Source organism: Ammodytes marinus (assembly GCF_949987685.1).
Source record: "Ammodytes marinus genome assembly, chromosome: 14".
NCBI classification, from domain to species: domain Eukaryota; kingdom Metazoa; phylum Chordata; class Actinopteri; order Uranoscopiformes; family Ammodytidae; genus Ammodytes; species Ammodytes marinus.
In genome coordinates, this window is record NC_137218.1 from 17,533,648 (window position 1) to 17,557,300 (window position 23,653).

At 40.5% G+C, this 23,653-nt stretch overlaps 1 protein-coding gene across 2 annotated transcripts in view; it reads left to right on the plus strand.

Moving 5' to 3' along the window:
* LOC307260824 (serine/threonine-protein kinase PAK 3) overlaps positions 1-23,653 on the plus strand; it is a 28,232-nt gene continuing 4,579 nt past the window's right edge. Inside the window, exons 1-12 of one of the 2 annotated variants that reach the window (XM_080041165.1) lie at positions 1-140; positions 13,363-13,556; positions 13,673-13,773; positions 15,243-15,396; positions 15,531-15,568; positions 18,013-18,075; positions 19,595-19,750; positions 20,185-20,359; positions 20,930-20,993; positions 22,268-22,316; positions 22,408-22,520; positions 23,451-23,568. In XM_080041165.1, the coding sequence (XP_079897291.1) occupies positions 13,385-13,556; positions 13,673-13,773; positions 15,243-15,396; positions 15,531-15,568; positions 18,013-18,075; positions 19,595-19,750; positions 20,185-20,359; positions 20,930-20,993; positions 22,268-22,316; positions 22,408-22,520; positions 23,451-23,568 (1,203 nt within the window). In that variant the 5' untranslated portion in view covers positions 1-140; positions 13,363-13,384. The remainder of the gene's footprint in view (positions 141-13,362; positions 13,557-13,672; positions 13,774-15,242; positions 15,397-15,530; positions 15,569-18,012; positions 18,076-19,594; positions 19,751-20,184; positions 20,360-20,929; positions 20,994-22,267; positions 22,317-22,407; positions 22,521-23,450; positions 23,569-23,653) is intronic. The other variant, XM_080041166.1, reaches the window with a different exon arrangement.

The window sequence follows — 23,653 nt, forward strand, 5'->3', positions numbered from 1 at the left end:
GGGTCAGGAACTGGTCTGACAAGAGAATGGCAATCCTGCCTTTAAACTGTCACTAGGACCGTACGCTTGACGATGAATCTACCAGAGCTACGGGCTCCACGGCGAAACACTGAGCAAGAGAATGTGAAGACATATTTCAGGTAATTCCCCCTCTGTGTATGCATTATGGGATGTGGAGAGAGGGGGGAGGCAGGCAGAGAAGGGAGGAGAGGAGAAGAGAAGAGGAGGAGGAGGGGGGAGGCTGTGTATGTAGGGGTGCTTTGTCGCCTTTTTTCCTCCTTCTTCCACTCTGTATTCTGCCCTGCCAAGGAGGCAGCTGTTTCATCAGCAGTCTGTCCGCGGCAGGGCGAGATTGGAAATGGATGCCTGCATCAGATGGGCTTGAAATGTTTTGTATGATCATGTAGCCCCCTCTCTGCATCACATCATCTCTGTATAGCACTCCCTTGTGCCTCACAAATATCATCTTTATTTATGGGGAGGTGTGAGAATCAATAGTGGTGTTTGTGTGCAGGGCCTCGTGTGTGTGTGTATAAGTGAGAGAGAGAGTGTGTGTGTGTGTGTGTGTGTGTGTGTGTGTGTGTGTGTGTGTATGTCAGTCCTGGAGAAATGCAGCAGCTGCAGTGGCAACACTGGAACAAAAAAGAAGCAATGCTATTTTGGGTTCCGTAGACCCGAGGCTGACGGATGGATCAGTCTGTGGATGGGGAGGGTGGGGGGGATGGATGGTTAATAATATGCTGATGGATACTCTTTTTGTCATCTCTGCACTGCCTCACTTGTAAGGAGGGTTTCATGAATAAATGGCTTTTATTCCCTTTTTTCTTTGTTTTTCTAAATGACCACACATACACATACACACACACACACACTGGGGAGCAGAGACGTGCCTCTGTCTCCTGGCTTCAACATGGATGAGTGTAGCAGTTTCATGGCCGCCGTAGTGACAGGGAGATATACAACATCTGGTCACCTGACTTGGTTGGGGATCGGAGTGTGGGAGTGGGGGTGGGGGCCGGTTCCTGTGAAAGCAGAGCTGCTATATACTGCCTCGGATTCTCCCACATCCTTTCGGGAGGAGGATGGAAGGATGGGGAGGGAGGAAAGGATTGAGCAGAGCGGTGCGAGTTGATCATGTGCCCACCCATCTCTCTTCTCCTTTAGATTGTGCTGTCAGAGCTATAACACAGAGGGAGGCCAGAGATTCTACTCCCAGGAAGCGCAGTCATTCTCCTCCTCTGGTCTGTGAGAAGCACGGCCTGATGGGAAAACCTGTTGTCTGTCGTGTGAAGCAGGGGATGTAGGGGAGTCACGTCACTGATTGAGGCAGGATGAGATGGTTGGAGAGAGGGGGAATTGGGGGATGGGATATATACGGAAGGTGCTGCTCCCCTTGGAACGTTGCAGCTCCTTTTTATATTGATATAATTGCAAAACAAGCCCTTCCCTTTATATCTCTCTCTAGGCATCCCATATCTTCACCGCACTCCATTCATCTTTCACTTTAGAGTTTATCTGACTGCTGTCTTCATTTTGCATAGAAATATTAAGTAGCTGCAACATAGTCATTCTCTTTAAAAATAAAAAAACATGATTTAATGATCCACACAAATAAGCTTCTACCTTTAGAATTCATTGATAATATTGTCAGTGCATAATATAGTGTGTGCCGATACAGGACATTACACAGCACTGGGGCTTGGCAGTAAAGACACCAGGCCCAACAGCAGTAACCTAATGCACTGTCCAAATCAAACACTGATATAATGGTGTTGACGTGTATGTATGTGTGTGTGTGGTGTTTCTACATCCTGCTGATCCTTGATAATTGGTATCCGCTTTGGGTCTTGGACGCTGTGCTCTACATGCCACAATCATTTTATATATTCCTCACACCTTAATCTACAGAGGCATGTTACAGGGAAATGGACAATTAATACCGGTGTATCTTGTTTGTCTGTATGGTTATGGTGTGCTCACAGCTGCTTCTTACCTCCAGTTGAAAGAGTTCACATAAGCCTTTGTCTCTGTGCAGGTTACGTGCACCTCATGAAAATGGTATATTTGTAGAGAAAGGTCATCAAAGACATGAGCTGTTGCCACTCAAAATGTATGGTGATCTCATAGACTGTCTATACAAGAGTATGGTGGTGGTGTGTCTGGTCTGAAACACTGCACGTGCTGTTCTGTATTACTGAAAATAAGAGTTAAACTGTGCCCTGAAGCATACTGCTGCTGATAGTGTAAACATGAATTGTGCAGGCGAAACCGAAGCTGATTTTGTCTTGGCTTTTTTTATGCAAGCGTTTTCACAGCTGACCTTTGTCTTCCTCGAGCATTAATTATTGAATGAATCCTTTAATTGTTGTGGACTCCAGTATTTTGTTAAATACTAGGAAAGGTTTACCGTTGAACAGCCTTAAATGTACTTGTAGATGTTTAATTTGTCTTTGTTTTATTTTTGTTTTTACTATGAGCATCTGCCCAGACCTGTCCGACAAAGAGGAAGTAGTTAATATCTAATCTGCCAACACATATAATATAAGCATACATCGCCAACAAAAACTTTCTTTCTTTTACGCTGCTTCGATCAATGTGAAACCTATATCTGCCTCTATGTCTCCATGGCTTGGTCGTGTGCAGTTCTGGGCTTCCCCATGTTTTTTCCACTGGCCGGTGTAACCCAACACACAGAGCTTCTCTTACCTCACCTCAGCTAACAAAAGCAGTAGACACAGTAGACTCATCTTGGCTTGTCGCCTGCTTACTGGACTGCCTGAAATATGATAGCGCAGACACACAACACACACAAGTAGGCCTCCATCTGTTGAGTACTTGGGAGTGTGGATGAGTTATGCTGCTATTGTTCGCTGTAGCTATCCTTTAGGACCCTGCTTGATAGTTTATGTATGTGTGGTGGCCTCATGGTCGAGTGGGGTTTCTTGCATGTGTTTAAGGGATATGGCTGTCTAAAGGGGAGCCAGTAGGTCTTGCGGTAGGTGTGTGTGAGAGCTACAGTCTGTGTTGTGGATTAGCATGTAGGATTGGAAGCCATCTGGCCATTTTGTCTCGGATAAGGGAGGGGGGGGGGAGTAAGTGAGAGAGATGGATGGAGAGAGACAGGGAGAGAGAGAGAGAGTAACAGAGGAAAGACTCACACACTGACACATTGACACAGCTCCCTCCGTAATCTCCCTACTTGATGTCTGTTGCTACTTAGAATAGGGTCGCTTGTCTGTGTGTGTGTGTGTGTGTGTGTGTGTGTGTGTGTGTGTGTGTGTGTGTGTGTCTGTGTCTGTCTCTCTCTCTCTCTCTGTGTGCACTTGTCTGTCTGTGACAAAGCTAGTCCTTTTGTGACTTCTACTGTTTATTTTGTATCCAAACACACAAATTGCAACAGATATGGCATCAGCGAAATGCCTCGGAGGGGATTTAAGATTTCCAGAAAGTGAGAGGTGTTAAAGCCTTTGCGGTAAGAAGATGCAATGGTTGAAGACATCCCAGATGGATAGAGAGTATAGGTGAGAGGAGAAGAATGAAATGGAGAGGTGGAAAAGGGTTCAGGTGGTTTGAAAGATAAGTCTCACCGGGTCAAGACTTGGCAGAGAGTTGCAGAGGGGGGTCAGAACTTGAGTTTGTTTGCAGATGAACAGGTTGCAGAATGTGATATGTTGGAGGCCACCGAGAAGGAAAGGCTGCCGGTGAAGAATTGCTCCGATTGCCTACTTGTGGATAGCTGTATTTCCTGGAATGGAACCTTTACATATGCTCCAGCAACACTATCTATATTAAACATTTTAATTTCAACTGCAGTTTAAAGGCAGCTAGCTTTGTGTTTGATTTTTGTTAAACAACTATGCTCCCAAAATATGAGTTTTGAATTACTGATTAAGTCGAGACACGGCAGGCAAAAACCTCGCTCTTTCAAGAACTCATTTTGGGATGTTTTGGCTATTTTGCTTCCATAACATTGTCCAAAATTTACATTTAAATGTTGATTGTAGATGTCTGTTTGCGTCTTCATATTTCTCCTATACAACCATCTTTAACGGCCTGTATCTCAACATTAGTTTTTTTCAATGCTCCGTACCAAATGCTCAATTTCTAAAGCACTTCAACTTAACTTTCCGTAAACATTCTTAGCACTATTCCGAAGGTTATAAGAGAAGGATTTGTTCATATATTGTTTATTGTCTGATTTATGACACATTGTGTTGTTAAAAACATGTTGAAAATGCATTTGAAGACCTGTAGATAGTATTTTTTTGATCTTTAAAATGAAAAAAGGCTGCATCCGAAATCTGTTGTGTGAAAACTTTGGCCTCCAATATATGGAATAAAGATTTTATCTTTTAGATTTTTGGTTTTTAAAGAGATACAAATGTACACATATTTAGGTCATATTGCCAAATGTGAAAAAACATTTCACACTGTTTCTTTCTTTGCCTCCAAAGAAACTACAAAGAATTCAGCGTCTTTCCTCAGCTGCGTGGAGGCTCCTGCTGCTGTGTGTGGCACACTGCCTCTCAGTTCATTCACTTGTTGAAACAAATATTAGTCTCATGGTAGTGTTTGGCAATGCAAAAAGCATAATCCAGCTATATGCGTTCGGCAGGGGGAGTGGTCATCAAAATGAATAGAGAGGCTAGTTGCAGTAATGACACAGCCGTTAGACTATATTATGTGCAGTTAGTTGTAGAACATGTTTTTCTAGATATAGAGACAGTTTGGAGAAAGGGATTGAACATTTTATACATGCAGTATTTTACTCTTCACAGTATCTTAAAGCTACATAATAACCACCATTGCATACATGCAAACCGTTTAGTGTTAGCATGCACCTCCTTTTTCTATAAGCTCTTCCAATGTTCCTTGTTATATAGGTGAGTTTTAACTCTTTGAACTTGACTCACAGCAGATGCATCAGCTGCAGGGAATCCAATCCACTAGGGATTCACTAGAAATATACAATATATTGAAAATGTATCGTTATCACGGATGTTGATATCGCTCTACATGTATCGAAAAGACTGCTTGAACTGAAATAAATGATGTGCCATGCATTCACACTCTGCATGTTAATATATTTGGCCAATCAAATGGCCAATCCCCCATGTAGACACTAGTGGCTGAGGTGGCGCATGGATGTGAAAATATATTTCTTTGATTACGTGTTTGTCAGCTGCAATTTACATGCAGACCAGCAAGTGTGTATTACAGACAACAATGCTAAGGCCACCATACTCAACAACTGGGTCAGACTAAACTGATCTGCTTTGTTACGCCTAGCAAAGGGGTAATGATTTGCATAGGCTACTTACTGTCTGGGGTCTAAGTTGGCCTCAAAGCAGAAATACATTTAACACTGTATATTGAAGTATGTGTTTAATTATCACAAGTGATATCATCATAGCAATATTGCATGTTTTCCTGATATGGTGCAGCCCTTGAATCCACTCCCCTCTCTCGCTCTAGCTAGCACTCAAACATGCCCACCCATGCCACTCTAATGCAGGAAAAACAAACACTTGGGTACTTTAAGGCAGGTACTAAGGGGCCTTACCTGTGCTTGGTGCTCACATATTTCTTAGGCACTTCGTGGTCGGTTTGCTTTGTTTTTGATCATGTTAAATACTAAAATGCTTTTTCAAGCTCAAGGTAAGAAATGGAATTAAAAATTCTACAGTATATTTGAATCTAACAGATATTCACGGCGAGGGTCATCTGAAAACATGTCAATGGGCAGTTGAGATGCCTTCAGGCGATCACTGGTGTTTCGTTAGTTGTACTCATGAAATCTTGGCACTTACAATGTATTAGTTCCACGCCTGTATTGATGGGTTTCAGCCACCATCATCGAGCATCACAATGAGGAGTAAAAAGGAATGTCAAAATGTAATGAAGTAGTCAAGGTTCTTGGCATCCCAGTGGCTTAGTGCTCTAAGTGCAATTCCTTCTGTTTAATTCTCTTAGTCTTTTAAATGCATGGCAATTCAAAATTATAATTTCTTAAATCTTGAGTACAAGGTTAACAGTACAGGTTAATGCAAAAATACTTCATATTCAAAAATGGAATATCAAATGTGACCTTGTTCTCTCAGGGACAATAGTAAAAGCTATCATAATGTATTCATGTAATAAATAGTCAAAATAAACAGTTATAGAAATGTCCTTTGAATAAAATCAGGCATTTTTTTAATATCAGGAATGACTAATACCTGAAAGCAGAACACCAGTAGTGTAAAATGGTTTACAACAAATATTAAAAACTGGTTAAAAGCAAAAAAGCCTGTTACCATTTTAAGCTTACGTTCGTTGCTTACAGGTTATACTGTTTTGAAATGTGTGTTGTTGTATGTGTAATTCATGTATTCTGCATTGTACCATGGTTTTAATATGTTGATCAATGAAGGCTTTGTATGTTGATTAAGTTGACCAAATAGGGACAAGGGTTGTACATATTTGAAAGCTATAAACTATCTGTGCAGGACATCAGTTACATTATTTGTATCGAACTAGGTAAAACTGCATCGTTCCTATTTAAAAAAAAAAAAAAAAAAAAAGTTAGTTCCTTACATTTCAAGTTTTCCACCTTGCTTACTATGTTATCTCAGAAAAACAACCAACAAATACTTTTATATTGAGATGTGGATGAAATCTAAATGAAAATTGGAAAACAGGACAGGTTTTAGACATGTTGCCGAATGCGTGTGTTAGTGTCTGTCTGTGTAGATATGTGTGGATATGAGAGAGCAGCACTGAGGGGAACTAAATATTAAATGACAGAGTGGCTCCTAAGCCTCTTCCCAGCAGGGGAGTTTGGGGAAAGGATCATGCCTGGCAAAATGAGAGTCATGGTGGATTGTAAGCTGCGGTGAATAAATGTGTCCTGTGTGTAGGCTAACCTGTTTCATTCTGCTTTGTTTAAAAAGAAAATGTGCTTCATTATCTATTCCAAAACCTGTGAACACAGGACAAGTTAACAGTAAGCACTGAGATATGGCACGTTTTAGCTCACTGAATTATTTAAATGTTTGGCACTAATTAGTGTGATTTTTTTTCTTTTTTTCAATCTTTCAATCTCATTAGCACCATTGCTGATTAGCATTGGACAAGATAGAAGAAGGAGATATAAGATCAGTGTTGAACTGAAACGGCCAAACACAAGGTGCACCGCAGTGATCTAAATGAGATAAAATGAGGATCGAAGGAGAAGCTAACTTGCTATGTTAGCATGGATTCCTAGAAAAACAAGATCTTAACTCAATATATCTCTCTGTGTCATCTGCGTGAAATAGAACAGCGACATATATAACAGACACAAGTATGCATAGCTTTTAGTAACACTAGGGTTATCTGGAGTTTTCAAGGCAACATATTGGACAGGAAAAGCCACAAGCAAGTGAAAGAAAATCAGACACAGACATCTGGCTGCTGCTGTGGCTAATAATAGATCACTGGTTGCTGATTAGAGATATTTATGCGCTGCTCTGTGTGTAAAAGATGATTGCATGACAACACGACAAGTGTTTGATGAAAAAAATCATTCAGTCTTGGTAAGAGAAGTTTCGTTAGGATGATACACTGCGTGAATCCATGGTTTTTCATATCGCAGGGGGATGAAATATGTCAGTGTGAATGGCCATTCAAAGTGGTTTGCCTTTGATGTTGTGTAATCATGCTCTAGTTAGCATATGAACGGTTATAAGCCTTTTATACCAACACCATCACAAGATGAACTTGTTCGACATTTTCAGGGTTTTCTCCCAAGGCATTAGTGCATCAGCTAAAAATAGAAGTGGGACGACAAAGTTATATATATATATATATATATATATATATATATATATATATATATATATATATATATATATATATATATATATATATATATATATATATATATATATATATATATATATATATATATATATATATATATATATATATTATTTATTATTTATTATTATTTCCTGTTCAGTAACAAAATGCATGATTCAGACTTTAAAAGTGCAAATGATTAACTCAATATTTTTTTTTTATATCAACCTCTTGTTTAAGCATAATTAATGTGTTATTGACTTTAAATGTTACCCCAGTCGAGAATAAACTTACATACCACTCTCTCACTTTCCGCCTGTAATAAGCAAACTGAAAAGGTGGGTGGGACATGTCCCTTTTTAACTTATGTGAACCAAACATTGGCAGCTGTATGCAAAGCAGAGATACTGAGTATTCACAGGAAGGGAACCAAACCAAACTGGTGGAGCTTCATCAGACGAAAGCTGATGTGTCAAACGTTTGTATAGCACAGAAACCAAGTTATTTCTGTATAACAGTAGTAATATATCCTATGGGGATACAAGAGTGGTATCTATCTTGTTATTTAATTCTTTGCATGACAGCGAATAAGCATTGCCAATGTTTTTGCAAATTTCTTTCTTTCTACAATATCTGCACATGACCAACTACTACTGGTCTATGTTAGGAATGGGTGCAGATTGTGGTTTTAATTATACCAAACATTAATAAATCCTAGGGAGACTGTAATCAAAAGCCTGTAGAAGTAATGCATCTTGAGCAAGCTGCTACAAAATATGTAACAGCATAATAACAATCATGTGTCATTGCTCAAAAAGTGAAAAACACAATTTGTCCTAATATTAAATTTTTCTTTAACTAACTCAAATTAGGTTAGTTGATTTGATTACCCTACACAACGTTTTGATCTTGTGACCATGAATTCTACTCATGTCCTTTTTATCAACCTTTTATGAAATACATTGTTGACATCTGTGTGTTGCCGACCTCCAGTGCTTTAATGAGTTTTTTTGAATTTTGTGTTGGTGGGAAGGTTGTCACGCAAACTGATCTTGTCTTTCTTTGCTATTAGTAACAGTAAAATAGGCCCTTAGGCTCTTCTGACGCAATGTTTATGAAACTCTCCATGGGCCGGTAAGAGTACTGTATGGACAGCAGCACCAAGATAATGGAGATAACAATGGTAAACTGCCGCTTTGGAGGTCCGTTCCCCCCCCCCCCCAATTCTTCCATATCCTTTGAATGTCCTCTAGCTGTCCGTCCAATCCAAGTAATCAGCATCCTTCAAAGAGGCACGGCCAAAGCTAAAGCCAAGTCAAACAGGGAGCGTGTCCTAATCAGGGCCATAAAGAAGAGCCGAGCTTATGGAGCCCTCCCCCCTCACTGCGGTGGGGCCATTACTGGGCCGCCATGGGCTCAAGATTAGAGAGCCTCTTCCTGTGTTAGCCATTCAAATTCAGCAGTAATGTTTGAAAGAGCAGCTAAAATGACTGCTCTTCGTGGATAGATTAATATTTTATGGAGGGAAATGTGAAAAAAACACCCCCAGTAATAGTTGAGCTGCTGCGTGTCTGTGGGGGTTCTGTGTGTGTGTGTGTGTGTGTGTGTGTGTGTGTGTGTGTGTGTGTGTGTGTGTGTGTGTGTGTGTGTGTGTGTGTGTGTGTGTGTGTGTGTGTGTGTGCGCGTGTGTGTTTTATACCCCGCGTACAGTCACACATCGCTGTCACAACGTTAACATCGAGCAGTCAGTGGTTGGTTGTGTAATTTCTGAATCAGCATTACGGTGCTATTTGAGCTGTTATATTTTTTTTTTTGCATAAATCGGTCTGTTTATTGTCTGGTTTGCTGCTGAAATAGTTTGGGCCTCGTGAAAGGATACCTTCTGTGTATAAGCCATGAGGCAGAGGCAGTAGCAGTAGAGCTGATTTATAACGTTGAGAGACGGGCCTATGTGTGTGTGTTTCAGAAATAGGAGCTGCTTGTCTCAGGGACAGTGCACTCTCTGACTGCTTGCCTGCCTGCCTGTCAGTCTACGCAGTAAATAGGTCAGTGTTTTATGTGAGCGAAGAATCTGTAATGTCTGGGCCTCCATGAATCTGCCATCTCTAGCCGTCCGAGCTGCTGCAGCCAGCGGCAGTCAGGTGATTGGCTAAATGGCAGTCAGTTAGATTTTTAATACATAAAAAGGCATTGGGTTACTTGTTGTTTCCTGTTGTATTCTTCAACTGGTGGCACAGAATCTTGCCAGTCGGTGCCTGATATAGAAGTGACCGAAGACTTCAGACGCCAAAGAGTTTTCCGGCTACATAATTCATCCAAACGGCTCTGCAATGGCAGTTGTTTACTGAAATTATCATATTTATGAGCATGCGCTTTGCCCTCATGAATTTATGTAAGTGTATGCTGTGTTGCATGCTCCCAAGGAGGAGGACATCCCAAGGAGTATATCGATGAAGCTGTGGCGTTTTTAGAGTACGATTCACCTCCAGAAAATGCAGATGTTATATGTGTTTAAGGGTTCAAAGCCCCATGTCACCTGGTTGTTATTATTTGATCTTGAAGCCATTGATTGCTTCCTCTGTATTTGCTGACCAGATAGCGACCTGATCGATTAGAACCCAGTTGCATCTGTCAGGTCTTGCTTGTGCCACAGCATGTAGCCTAAGTGTGACTTCACTTCTATGCGTGACTAAAAAAGCTGTATGACGTACTGTAGCTGGCATGAACGTGCTCACATGATTATGCTAATGGATTAACCGAGGCATCAGTCACAGCTGCATTGGGACAATAAGCATGTCTACGAATCTTTGTAATGTAAAACAATACCAGACAAGGTGGATAAATGTTAGGGATTACGCACAGCATGTGGTAAGATTGACTGCTATTTGCTATTAAAGCTGAAACAGCCACTGTCTAATGTCTTTCACAAAAAAAAGATAACTGCTTTTTCATATAGATTTGTGTTGCAGAGTTCATACACAGGTGTGCTGTGAGTAGCAGTCCACTAGATGTGCGTAAGGTTGCTAATGAGCGTTCATATTGTGTAACTGTGCTCGGTTCTGTGCATCTTGGTTTTTCATTTAATACGGAGCCATAACTGGCATTTAAAAAACTAAATCTTAAACTCTTTGAAGTCATTTTTTGCTAGTATGGGGAAAATATAAGGCTCAAAATGTTGCTTATGTTGCTCGTTGTACACAGTATTTCCCCATGTAGCCCTGGTGGTGAGACATTTAAACTCTTGTTTGTTGTGTGAAGGCCTCCATGGCAGACTACCTCCGTATCTCCCTTATTATTTAGGTAAATTCCCTTTCCATTTTGTCCTCTCAGGTCTTCTCATAGCCATGTTGCCAGCGACTCCCTGTTTGGCTGTGCATGTGGTTTCTTTGTAAACAGCACAGTTTTACCCGCTCGTTGTAGTCAGTGACACGCCTAACGTCTTACCTGAGGAAACCTGTTGGACTCTCACCTGGAACTCACCCAGCAAGGTAGAAACTGCCAAACGGAGTCCACCCCCATCTCCAGCATATCTCATTACAAGATCCTTGAAATACACCAGGGAAATAATCTCAAAAGGCACCAGTGGCCGTGTAGTGTAGTTACTCTGTAGCTGTTTGTCTTATTCACAAATGCCCCTACGGCTAAGTTGTATCAACATGTTCACTTTCATTTGTTTAGTTAACCAATCTGTCTGGAGTGACCTGTTTTGGGAAAGAGTATAGCTCGGCTGGCATTTCCTCATGGATAACATTGACATAATCTCAATCTGAAAAAGAGTGGCAGTGTTTGTTTATATCTTTATTTTTCTTATCATGTTCTAAACTGCACATTTGATGTCACTCGCTCGCTTCTGTGCATAACTTTTCTGTCCAACGTTTGTTGCATCCCCACTTAGATAGGCACATCAAGATTGTGTTGATAGTCTTTTATCTTAGACCAATGTTTTATTATCAGGACTTTTTCCACATAATAAATATTGTCAAATATGTTTTATTTGTAGTGCACTTCATATGAATAACACATTGGAATCGGCTAACTGCACACATCAATGCATACAGGTTAATGTGTATGAAGGGGGAAGAAAAAGATTGGATGAGAAATGGGGTGGGTAGTAGGATAATAAGAGAGTCTAGGTTAAATTGCTCTGACATGTTATCAATTGTGTATATAAAGTTGTGTCAAGGTAGCGGAATGCAATTAAACACCTTAACATCAGTTGATAATCAGTTTATGGCATAATCCGTTTTATCAGACCTGCATCAAAATCTACAGAACAGTTACAATAGAGTGATAAAGACAGTGAACAACACAATATGTGAGATTCTGTTGGTTCTGGTTGTTCATGTCCAAACTAGTTTATGAGGAAATGACATGTTACTGACTAAGAGGATGATAAGTATCAGTTTCAAGATCTGATGCAGCAAAGACGTCTTGTGCAATAATGCTATTACTGTAGACATCTGATTAAAATCACCACTTCTTATCATCTCACTATTATATGTTACATTTATTTCGCTGATCTTATTCCCTCAATCAACCCCCTGTTATTCTGGGAAGTTAACAAGGAGTATAGGGTGTAACCATGGACCTATAAAGAAGAAGGTGTAACAGGCAAGATTCTGCCTTGTGCTAGGAAATGGTTACATACATTTTTTTTGTAAAGGCCACTGTGAAGGCAGATGTGTAATTTTTTAGTGAGGCATGAGCGGTGTGTAAGGAGCCGAGGAGTGGTCTTTGTTTGCTAATGTAGGTCTCCAGTGAGGGGGGCGGCCTGGATGATGGCCCCGCTTTTTCTGGGACGGTCGTGCTTCACATCACATGATGGGCTTGGCCTCAGGGCGAGGCAGTGAAGGAGTAGAAGAGGGGTCTAGTGGGGAAGTTGATAGATGGAAGATGAGAGGATGAGTGATGGGAACGTTTACTCTTGCCGGTTTTCCTTAGTATCAATCCCCGGGTTACGGGTTTCACAGCTGAACAGTGAAAGTCAGACTCCTCCACCTCGCTTCCATTTTCATAGTAAAACCAAAAACTATTCAAATGTTTGTTTGTTTTTCACGAAAAAAATATTAAAAAGTGAAGGTTGTGTGTTTTGTTGTGTTCACCTCAACATCTGCAACTGCGCAAAAAAACTAACTTAAAATTAAATATCTGGCTTTTATCAAATAGCAAACTTTTATTGATTCACAAGTAAAAGGGATTTACTGATCATAGAAAATGCATTTTACCAAAGAAGGGGAACTGAATAATGTATTTTTTTCTGTTGCCAAACTGCATCCAAAAAGCTGTTTGACAAGGTCGGCCGCCATAGCTGGGAGCTGACCTTGATATTGACAAAGAATATCTAAAAATCGACTAAAGCAAACTCTCAGTTTAGTCCCTTGATATCTGTGTATTTTCACTTTGCTACTCAAAATTCAAGGTTGTTACGTTTGGCGCGTCCAGAAAGATTTTGCAACTTTCACCGGCCTCTGTCCCTACTGATCTTTATCCAGACTTTTTGTAACACTAAACTCCATCTCTCTCTCTTCCCCTCCTCTGCAGGACATTGTGAGTGCTACTAAAGATGTCTGATAGTGTTGATATTGAAGAGAAACCACCAGCCCCCCCCTTGAGAATGAACAGTAGTTCCCGAGACTCTTCACTATTGAATCACGCCTCTAAACCGCTTCCAATGGCTCCTGAAGAGAAGAACAAGAAAGTCCGCCTGCGCTCAATCTTCCCCGGGGGAGACAAGAGTGAGTATACCTGCTCCACATGTCATACCAACGTTCATTGATGTCCGTGATTTGACTATAAAGTCTGTGCTTAAACACTAGAAATGAGTAATGAGTTTTTTGTTAATCTCCTGTAGCAAACAAGAAGAAGGAGAAGGAGCGTCCTGAGATTTCCCTACCCTCAGACTTTGAACACACCATCCATGTCGGCTTTGATGCTGTAACAGGAGAATTCACAGTGAGTGTATCTCTTTCACCTGACAATCAAACAAATAGCGACTGATTTGCTTTCGAAAATTCTCTTGCCATCCCACGCATGCATTTCTAAAAGCACAATTCTCTTAGGTGACAGTGTCAACTAATGGTATATTTCCCTCCACATAAAGTTGGGTACAGAAGTGACTTGAATGGAAATCATTCCATCTTTCCTATCAGCTGAAGCATGCGTACCTAGGTATTCATAGCAGATAAAGTATATTAGGAAGAAATACAACACACTAGACTTATATAGGTTTGACACAGTCTAGTTAGGGGTTTTGATACAATAGCCTCAAAACAAAGCTTTTGATTCCACAGAGATGTTTATTCAGCTTGGTGGAGCCACTAGTCAGTTGTGATGTATTGTATGATGTTTATTAAAATATGCACTGGAAGGGCAGCCCTCTAACCCCCTTTTTTAAATGAAATAATGGATAAACAGTGCTTGAAAGAATCCCCTCTGAGAAACCTCTGTTATGCTCTGTTAAAGATATACTGTATGTGTTCTGGTGTATTTGACTTCCAAATGTACAGCACTCAGTCCATGAAATCACTAACAAAATGTTCCTTGTTCGTTTGATAGACTAAATGCCTGTGACACATAGAGGCCTATTAAGACACTTTTAAAAAACCAAGACACTTTGATTCTGCTTCTGTCATGCTTTCATGGTTTTCTGGGAGGGGACAGTATATAACTATTGATTTGCTCCTTGATTCCCCCCCTTCCGAGTATCATCTACAAACTGCTGTTTTCACGGAACAGTGGACAATGTCAGTATTGCTTTGGGGAAGTGTAAAAATAACCATGAATGTACCCCGTTGTTGAAAATCAGTCCTCGCAAAAGGCTTAGGTCTACTTTCTAAACAAGTGTGAAAATGTCTTAAAGGAGTAGTCTGTCTTTTTCAGAAATGTACTTATTCACTTTCTTGCTGAGGATTAGATGAGAGGCTTGATACCAGCACTCTGATATATGTCTGCTAAATATGTAGTTACAGTCAGCCAATTAGCTTAGCATAAGGACTAAAAGCTTTTCACTAATAACTAACAGTCTCTCTATAACGTTGTTCTTCAAACGGTTTCGAAATAGTATCCCATAGAAAACTAAACTATCGTACAAAAATGTACAAGATAAAGCAAAAAAATCTTTTCCCGCTTCAAATACAAAGTCAATTAATTCCAGAAAATGTGGTTTTATGAACTGTTACAAATATTTCTCCATGTAGGATATTTAGATTAAAGTAAGGTATGTTTGATGATATGTTTTCTTGATTGACCTATCAGCTGTAGTGAGCACATAGTATATTCTGGCTCCCGAAACACTACATCTGCATATTTCAACATTTTGCAACTGTGATTAAAAGGCTGTTTAAAACTTAAGCTCTTTCCCAGAGGTAAATGTTTAGTATCTCACATCTTAACATTACACCACATCTGTCTTTTTTGCGTAGGGAATCCCAGAGCAGTGGGCACGGCTGCTACAGACCTCCAACATCACCAAGCTGGAGCAGAAGAAGAACCCGCAGGCCGTGCTCGACGTCTTAAAGTTCTATGACTCCAAAGAGACCGTCAACAACCAGAAATACATGAGCTTCACCTCAGGAGGTTTGACAAGCAAAACATGGAGAAAATAAAATAATAACAACACATTTAAACAAAACATTTTCTAGTTATTATGTCTTGTACAAAACATTTCAGTATGCTTTGCTTTCTCTCTAATTTTTTTTTTTCTGTTTCAGACAAGTCTGCACATGGGTACATAGCAGCAAATACTCTGGTGAGTCCTTCATATCTAATCTTACTTTGGTTATGCGCCTAAATACACTATTTACAACAACTCACATATCTGATAGATACTGTATGTGAGATAATAATATCTTACTAGATTTTGTTGCTCAATCCTTGGGTTATGATTTTTTGTTGGAGGTTGCTCCACAGGATTTTTATTGCTGCATTGCATATTGTATATACTCCACCGACTCTGGTTATCGTAAAAAAAAAAATCATTAAAAAACATTACGAGTACAAATCAACCCAGTTTCTGGTTCTTAGACGTGCATTATCCCTGTCATTGCTTTTTAAAATCTCTGATATCTTAGCAGCGTATACAAAGATGGAAATATATTTCTTCATGATTCACATACATTTTACTGTAATAATTTAACAGGTAAATTGCAACATTGGATCACACAGTTAATCTTTCTCTCTGTACTCTCTCACTAGTGCAGCTGTCTGTAGATTTCTGTGTGTACTTACCAGCACCATGTTTATTTCACTTCTGCCTTTAATAGGCAAAATGTGTGTGTTAGGGGCTCTAGGGTCTTACTGGCCTCGCTATGCGGCATTAATTCCCTAAATGTTGCATACAATGTTGATCAAGTTGCAGCTCCTGACTGCTGTGATAGCCGCTGCTGCTCATTGTGTATTTTCTTCCAATCTGCTCAACCAGATTTTAAAAATACCCATAGACTAAAGATTCACTAGTGGTCCAACTGCATCTAGGACTCCTGCTGTGCTGACCTCATTCCCTGGCTTTGACCAGAGTAATCTATGGTTTGAATGCTTTGGCCTGTGCACGCTCAGCTGGGTGAAGAAGTGAAATCCAAGTCTGTTCAAGGGGGGGTGGGGGGGGGGGATTTGCTGCCCCCCAGGCAAACCACAATGGCTTTGCTTAATGCAGGGCCATTGCTTTGAAAGAGCTCTTTGCCAGTGAAGGGCAAGCGGGTGTGACAGTGTTGTGCGAACCCAATGAGGGCATTTGAGAGCAGCATCTCTCAGCCTTGGACTTTTCACAGTGGGGCCAAGCCTTGCAGAGGTGACTTAGCTGTAGGCTACGGTGCCACATATTTCAACGTAGGATCAACGTTGGTGTGTTGTTTTCCTAAAGCGACATGATTTCACTTGGTATCAGCATGCCACAGTTTTCTTGTCATGTCATTAAGGATTACAGAAGACATAAAAAAAACTTTTCCGAGCCATTTTTCCATACTGTTTTGTCAGATGGAAAAGAGATTACCAAGCATTCTTAAGATTCATTGGCAGTGTTTCAGGATGAAGTCTGTTGCCTCTTTGTTGCTGCATTGAGTGGTTGATGAAAAAGGAAAGAGGGGTTTTCCTTTGTTTAACCGTCAGTTGAGTCAGTTATTCTACCAACAAGATAGTCTTAGATATTAAACTTCACGAGACCCATATGCAAACGAACAAAGATAGCTCGACCACAGTTGGTACAACATAGTTCACAGCATTAACACTTTGATTATCAGAGATTGTGAGTTTTTCATCACATTGATCTTGACCTTTCATATTTTGTGTGACTTTGACATTACTGTTTAACTTAACCTTAAACCTTAGAATTAAGCACTGTCGGTGTATTGAGACCCCCAAATTTAGCTTTACCCTGTTATGTACTGTCATGCACTAAAAACATGGTTCTGTATGTGTGCTATGTAAGACAATCAGTATTTTTTGAGTCTTTAAACAAGCTGTAGTGTTTATTCATTTGAATGGAATTTGTTCAATAATGGAAAAAAAAGCACAAACCCATTCATGTCAATGCATAGAGCCATTATGCCACTATTCTGTTTAATCAACAGCTAAATCATTTTCCTGTCCTTGTACCAATTATGTTTCCAGTATCCAAAACAAAACAAAGAGCAAAGTCTCCTGTTGTGAAATCATGCCATAACAAAGAGCACAACCTTTTTTCTTTTATTTTTTTTAGATTTTTACCTTGCTGTAAAAGTGAAAACCACAGAACAGTTTCAGTGTTTTCAATGTCAGTGTTTGTTAGGAAAATGTGTGCCCAAAAGTGTTTCGCCCATAAAAAAAACACATACAGTCTCATAATATTTCATAGTGCAATGGGTTGCATCTTGTAAACATCAGGAATTGTTGATACCAGGCATAAGAACATTACGAGTGGATGAACCGAAGTGGAAGTTATTGTCCATATTGTAGCATCCAAATAAAGAGCAAATTGAAAACTCATTTCAATGAAGGAATCTGAGGAGAAATTGTAAAATGTTGTGGAAAGAAAAATATGCTCTCGGCTCGGGCAAGAAAGCTTGTGTGTAAAGATGACAACTTACGGACCTAATGTTGTCCATTTCCCCTGGTAGCGTACCCCTGCCCTCCCCCTCCCTCCCCTGAAGTCCACTGACTCGTAAACATTGTGTGGGTTTGTTTTGAGTAAATCCTCCCATTTCCGACCCTCACATTCAGAACCGGCTGCTGTCATCCGGGCCTCCTGTCAGCCTTAGAACCTGCAGCGCATTATTTGAAAAGGTAACTCCTCCATATTACTCTCCACATGATGTATCTCTGCATTGGCTATGAAGCAAAAATTTGATCTCCTTCATTTTGAATTATGCCAGCCGGCTAATGCAAAACACGTAAGCGATATTTTTATTTAGAGGCATCATCACTCTCTGTATTAAACATTTTCATAGGAGGGTGTGATTGGATCTCTAAAGTTTTTTGATTTTACAGATGTATTCATTATCTTCCACAAGAGCAACCACTCTTATCTTTTTCCAAAATGATGGACCGTCTCTGGAATGGCAGGGCAAGGGCGCATGCCACAGAGGGTTGTGATGACTGTCAAACTGCATGTATGAGCTCATATTCCTTTTACAGTCCGATTCCACATCGCCAATAATGTGCCTGTAACTCCATCACTATTGTAGACATTCCCGCATGGCTCTGCAAAAACACACACACACACACACACACACACACACACACACACACACACACACACACACACACACACACACACACACACACACACACACACACACACACACACACACACACACACACACACACACACACACACAAACACACACACACACACACACACACACACACACACACACAAACAACAACACATGGCACTGCTTACTGTTAGTTAGGCACTCATTTCTGCACTGCAGTCTTGGCCCAGCCCTTTCTTGGAGCAGGTCAGAGGCCCAGTATGTATGAATGAAAGACTTTTCCCTCAGCCAGACCCCTTTCCCTTTAATCACTAGAACTAAGCTGCACTGCTTCATTTATGCATGACCAGACTGGAAATGGATGAGATGTTTCCATTCCAAAAGAGGACGAAGATCCAAGGCTAGCAGAGTTTTGGATGAGGGGGGAATAAGAGCCGAGCATTAGGCATAATAAATATGTCTGAGGATTATTAATCATACTTGTTAAAAGGTAGCGTCCATATCAAGAGGATGGCTTCAATTCCATCGCCATATTGCACATGTGCAATGTGGCGGCATGTTTTCTCCTATAGCGCAGCTTTAACATGTAACGGTTCATTACTTAAAGCAACCCTCAGAATAAACTGCACCAAATGGCACCTCACTCTCTTTTAACGCTTGTCTCTTTAGATTTCACTGGACTCCTAATACTTCCCTCCACTATTAACAAACTATTACTCCCAACAATTTAACCCCATTTATTTCTGTTTAGTTTTGTTTTTACCATAAAATGTACTTGTACTTGCTCAGGGTAAAGAATGGCAACAGATGACCTGCATTTAGTGTATGATGAAGACCACATGTGTTAATGTGTTTGTCACCACTTTGGGATAACTTTTTTTTTTGATGATATGTTCTGACAATATGGGTTGATACAAATTTCAAATTGAATTCACTATCAGTAAAACGTTCACAACTCAACTGGCCAAACCCTGAACATGGCTTGTTTGGGGGGGGGTTGGCAAGGCTGTAACATTACGCAGTCTTTTCATTCCATGCATGCTAGATGGCGCCCACATCCGCACTCACTTCTCATCTCTACCCTCCAGGCGGCCAAAACCTCCTCGTCAGAGCCCCCCATTGCTCCCCCTGTGTCAGAAGAGGAAGATGAGGAAGAGGAGGAGGAAGAGGAGGAGGAGGAAGAGGAGGACGATGACGACGAACTGCCCCCAGTCATAGCGCCTCGGCCCGAGCACACCAAATCAGTGAGTATACTGTATACGGCCCGGTTGTTGACATCATTCAGATGCAGCCCTATCTAGGGGTGTGAATCTTTCAGAATCCCATAATTCAATTTTATTCTGATTCTTGGGCTCACGATTCGATTCAAAATTGGTTCTTGATTCAGTTCATTGGAGGATTTCAGGATCTACTCCAGTCCACTGTGTGCTAAGAGGCGCAGTGGCAAACTATGGCGTGAAAGCAAATTAAAGTCCATCTCTCCATCCATCTTCATTTTATTTTATTGTTTTTTTTTTAAATTGAAGCTTGTAAATGCATTTGTCAACATTACCTGTGGCAGCAAAATACAAACTATACAGTATATAAAAAAGGAGAAAAATCAACAACAACAAAAAAGGAGTTTTTTTTAACACCCCTCCCCCCCATGCATTTCTTTGACTCTTCTCTGTTTTCGCAGATCTACACACGCTCCGTCATGGACCCACCAAAGCCTCCCACCCCTGTGAAAGAAGTGGTCACTCCACCAGAGTCTCAGGTCCAGCCAGACAACACCTCCAGCACATTGTATCGCCACACGGACCGCCAGCGCAAGAAGTCCAAAATGACAGATGAGGAGATCCTGGAGAGACTCAGTATGTGTCTACTGTACATGTGTTTACGTCTAGCATGGCAGGCAACGTTTTTGAGAAAATACTTCAAGTCTTTACTAAGGCATTTTTCACAAGCCACCGAAACAGTTAACACAGTTTCTTTTCATAGTCATTCATTTAATTGTTTAGTTACTTCTGTGAATTTCATCTGTATTCTATATACCAAGGACATTGAACTATTTGACACAAGAAGTGTTGAATAATTCACTGCGTGGTGATTTTTGAATGCAAGACGGAGATTTGGTTTCCAGTGGCTGTTTTTTCACATATTCATTGAAATTGCCTCAATTCTGTATATTATGCAAAAGAACATGGGAGCACACATTTATTCATATTTTGAAAGAATCACTTTTTTTTTTCATTAAGTGTGTCCTAGACCGCTCCTAGTTACAAGCATGCATTGTGAAGGAGAGATGCATGTACTACAAGGCTACACTTTATCTGTGTATTTGTGTGAATGCTGTCACGGCTGTGTGCACCCGCATGCTCAATCCTTTTTATTTAGATATATACAGTATGTATTTATAAAACTGTTTTTTTTCTCTGACTCAGGGAGTATTGTGAGCGTGGGGGATCCCAAAAAGAAGTACACACGCTTTGAGAAAATAGGACAAGGGTGAGTCCATCCGTGATCACAAACCAGTCGCCACAGTCACAGAAATAGAGCAATTCCAGGAGCAGTCAGTCTTTACGCCATGGTAGATGGGGCTGTGTAGTTACCACTTTTAGTGAGACAGAGGCAGAGGGGAGGGTTAGGTTGAATGACTGCGAGCAAACTAAGTGAGAGAGAGGAAATGAGAACTGTATCCTGAAATGGCCAAGGGCCAGATTAGCTCAGCACTCTCTCTTTTTCTCTCTCTCTCTCTCTCTCTCTCTCTCTCTCTCTCTCTCTCTCTCCTCGCCTTTGCTGTCACTCTCCCTGTTCACTCCACATCTGCACAGACACAGATGTGTGGCTGTTATCTGTTCCGACGTGCTCACTATTTCCATATTTGATCAGGAAGCTCCTGCTATCTCAAACAGTAGATAACTGTCTGTTTACCCTACGTCTGGTTATCTTTGACTTATTGGAACCAGGAACTGCCATTCATTATTCATGGCCTTCTGACAGAACACAGGTGTAGCTGACAAGGGAGAGAGAAAGAGGAGAGACCAGAGGCTTATATTCACAGCAGAAGGTTTTTAGTATCTTGAGTTAACACTTCCAAATAAGGACAGAATGGCTGCATACCATTCCTTTGACTAACTATTGGACAATATAGATTTCTGGTGGGCCTAGTGTGTGCTCATCACTGTTAAGGTAATTTAATATCAACTCTGTGGTTAAAATTGGCACATAGAGTTTGGTAATGAGGAACCAAACAGGAACCTATACTCTTTAAGTTTAGGCTGGCTTGCACTGCGGTAGTTTATTATGTGTATGACATCAGTACAACTTCATTTTAGCTTGTGGTATTTTAATTTAAATGGAATGAAGCCTTTAAAGCTATGCCCACTTGCTGACTTGCACGGCCACACAATCTAAAACTAAGTCCTCACACCACAGCAGAGTACAGTAGTCTGAAGTTAAGTCAAGTCATAATAGGTTGTCACTTAAAATGCTAAACATGTCTAAGAATGAGTTAGGACTGTTCCTGTAGTAGCGGCATCACAAAATGATATGTACTTCAGTTGAAGTCTCACATAATTTTCACAGCTATTTTCAGCTCTATCGATGAAATATTAATGATAAATATATCACCATTTAGGTTTGATTTAGATTTAGATTTATTGTTGGATTTAAGGCAAAAGGAAATACATTTTGTGTGGTCATCATTGTGCGACAATGGGTGATTTCAAAACACTTAAATGGTTCATCATTAATGTGATTTAAATCTTGTGTTTTACCAGGGCGTCTGGCACTGTGTACACAGCCATCGACATAGCAACCGGCCAAGAGGTAAGTCAGACCCTAATGTTGATTATACAATGCTGTAGTAATATAATACTCTTGTTCTGAGCCCTCATGTTCCTTGTGTTGTTTTTCTCAGGTGGCCATCAAGCAGATGAACCTGCAGCAGCAGCCCAAGAAAGAACTGATCATCAATGAGATCTTGGTGATGAGGGAAAACAAAAACTCCAACATAGTCAACTACCTGGACAGGTCCGTTTTTTTCTTTTTAACTGCAGGCTCACATTTCACACAAAAAAAAATCAATATCAACCTGAGGTCACAGCCTTTTCCTGGTTATTTCTGTGAAGATATTGTTAGATTATGGATCGCTTCTATATAAAGCTGTAAGGCTGTTATATTTTTCCGGAGGCCAAGGTGCCTTTTTATGTCCAAATGCTAAAGATGTTAATTTCCCTGTTATAGAATAGAGGGAAAAGCAGAACAAAGTGAAAAAAGGACTGATAAAGGTTAATTAATTGAACATCAATGTTGTTGTACACTCATGTTCTAATATGATATTTGATGCAGATATAAACATAATAAGGTGGCCCATGGAAAGACTATAAACAAGACATAATAGTTGATGGCAGAGTTATTTGCATTTTTTGTTTGTCCAAGATGGTCAAATGTTTGAACATAAATAGTCAGACGGTAGAGAGAATGTATCTGATGAATATAATCAATGTTGTTGTTACCGTAATGACATTGAGGGATCCTCTGAGCCTCCTTTCAACATCCTTCTCCTTCCCTTTCTTTTTCATCTCCTTCCAAGTCGTTCCCTTGCCAGCATTTCCCTAAGGCACATTACTGCCACCTACTGTCTGGAAACAGAGAGAACAATTTACCGACACAGCAACTCAGTGCCTCTCAATCAAGGGTGTGCTGTAATGGACTTACAACTGGCAATTGGCATTTTGTAGCACACAGGACAACGGCATATCTTGTACTGCAATTATGCTTCTCTATGCGATTCTTCTTTCTAAGTTTGTTGTCATTTTCTGCATCAGTGCAAGTGTCAGCCAGTATGCTTAGATTGTATATTTATCTAAGCAATGTCTGAACTGAAAACCCCTGTATACAAAGAATGCCTCACTAAAAACCACACTATCTGAGAGTTTTTCTTTTCCTTTCTTTCTTTAGTTATTTGGTAGGAGATGAGCTGTGGGTGGTGATGGAGTATTTGGCCGGTGGCTCGTTGACAGATGTAGTGACTGAGACCTGCATGGACGAGGGCCAGATCGCTGCGGTCTGCAGAGAGGTAAGAAGCCAAGTTTAGACGTCAGCAATGCCACCCACCCATTCTGTGGCAATGACGATCCAACCCCTACGTTCTGGTGGTTGAC